This window comes from Buceros rhinoceros, unplaced genomic scaffold, assembly GCF_000710305.1.
Source record: "Buceros rhinoceros silvestris isolate BGI_N320 unplaced genomic scaffold, ASM71030v1 scaffold16127, whole genome shotgun sequence".
Lineage (NCBI taxonomy): Eukaryota > Metazoa > Chordata > Aves > Bucerotiformes > Bucerotidae > Buceros > Buceros rhinoceros.
Window position 1 is genome coordinate 4,186 of NW_010424096.1, and position 371 is coordinate 4,556.

General features: G+C 66.0%; 1 protein-coding gene across 1 annotated transcript in view; it reads left to right on the top strand.

Annotated features, from left to right (window-relative positions):
- LOC104497419 (SRC kinase signaling inhibitor 1-like) overlaps positions 1–263 on the top strand; it is a gene marked incomplete at both ends in the record, with an annotated part of 4,444 nt that extends 4,181 nt beyond the window's left edge. Inside the window, one exon of the mRNA XM_010140668.1 lies at positions 55–263. Within this exon, the coding sequence (XP_010138970.1) occupies positions 55–263 (209 nt within the window). The remainder of the gene's footprint in view (positions 1–54) is intronic.
- Positions 264–371: the final 108 nt, after the last annotated feature.

Consider the following 371-nt stretch of genomic DNA (forward strand, 5'->3'; position numbering starts at 1 on the left):
GGCAAGACCAGCTCTGGCTCCCAGTGCTCCCCACCCCTCACCGCCCTGTTCCCCCCTTGCAGAAGGCCGAGTCGGAGGAACTGGAGACCCAGAAGCCCCAGGTGAAGCTGAGACGGACGGTGTCAGAGGTGGTCAGGCCAGCGTCCACCCCTCCCATCATCGCCTCTGCCATCAAAGACGATGACGACGAGGACCGCATCATTGCGGAGCTGGAGGTGAGCGTGGGAGGGGCTGCGGGATGCCCCGGCTTACCTGCACGGGCGGTGATGCCCACCCTGCCCTGTCTGCTCACGTGTGGCTGCACCTGGCTCCAGGCACCTGCAGCGATACCTTGGGATGGGGTCTGGGGAACAACAGGCTGGCCCAGCAGC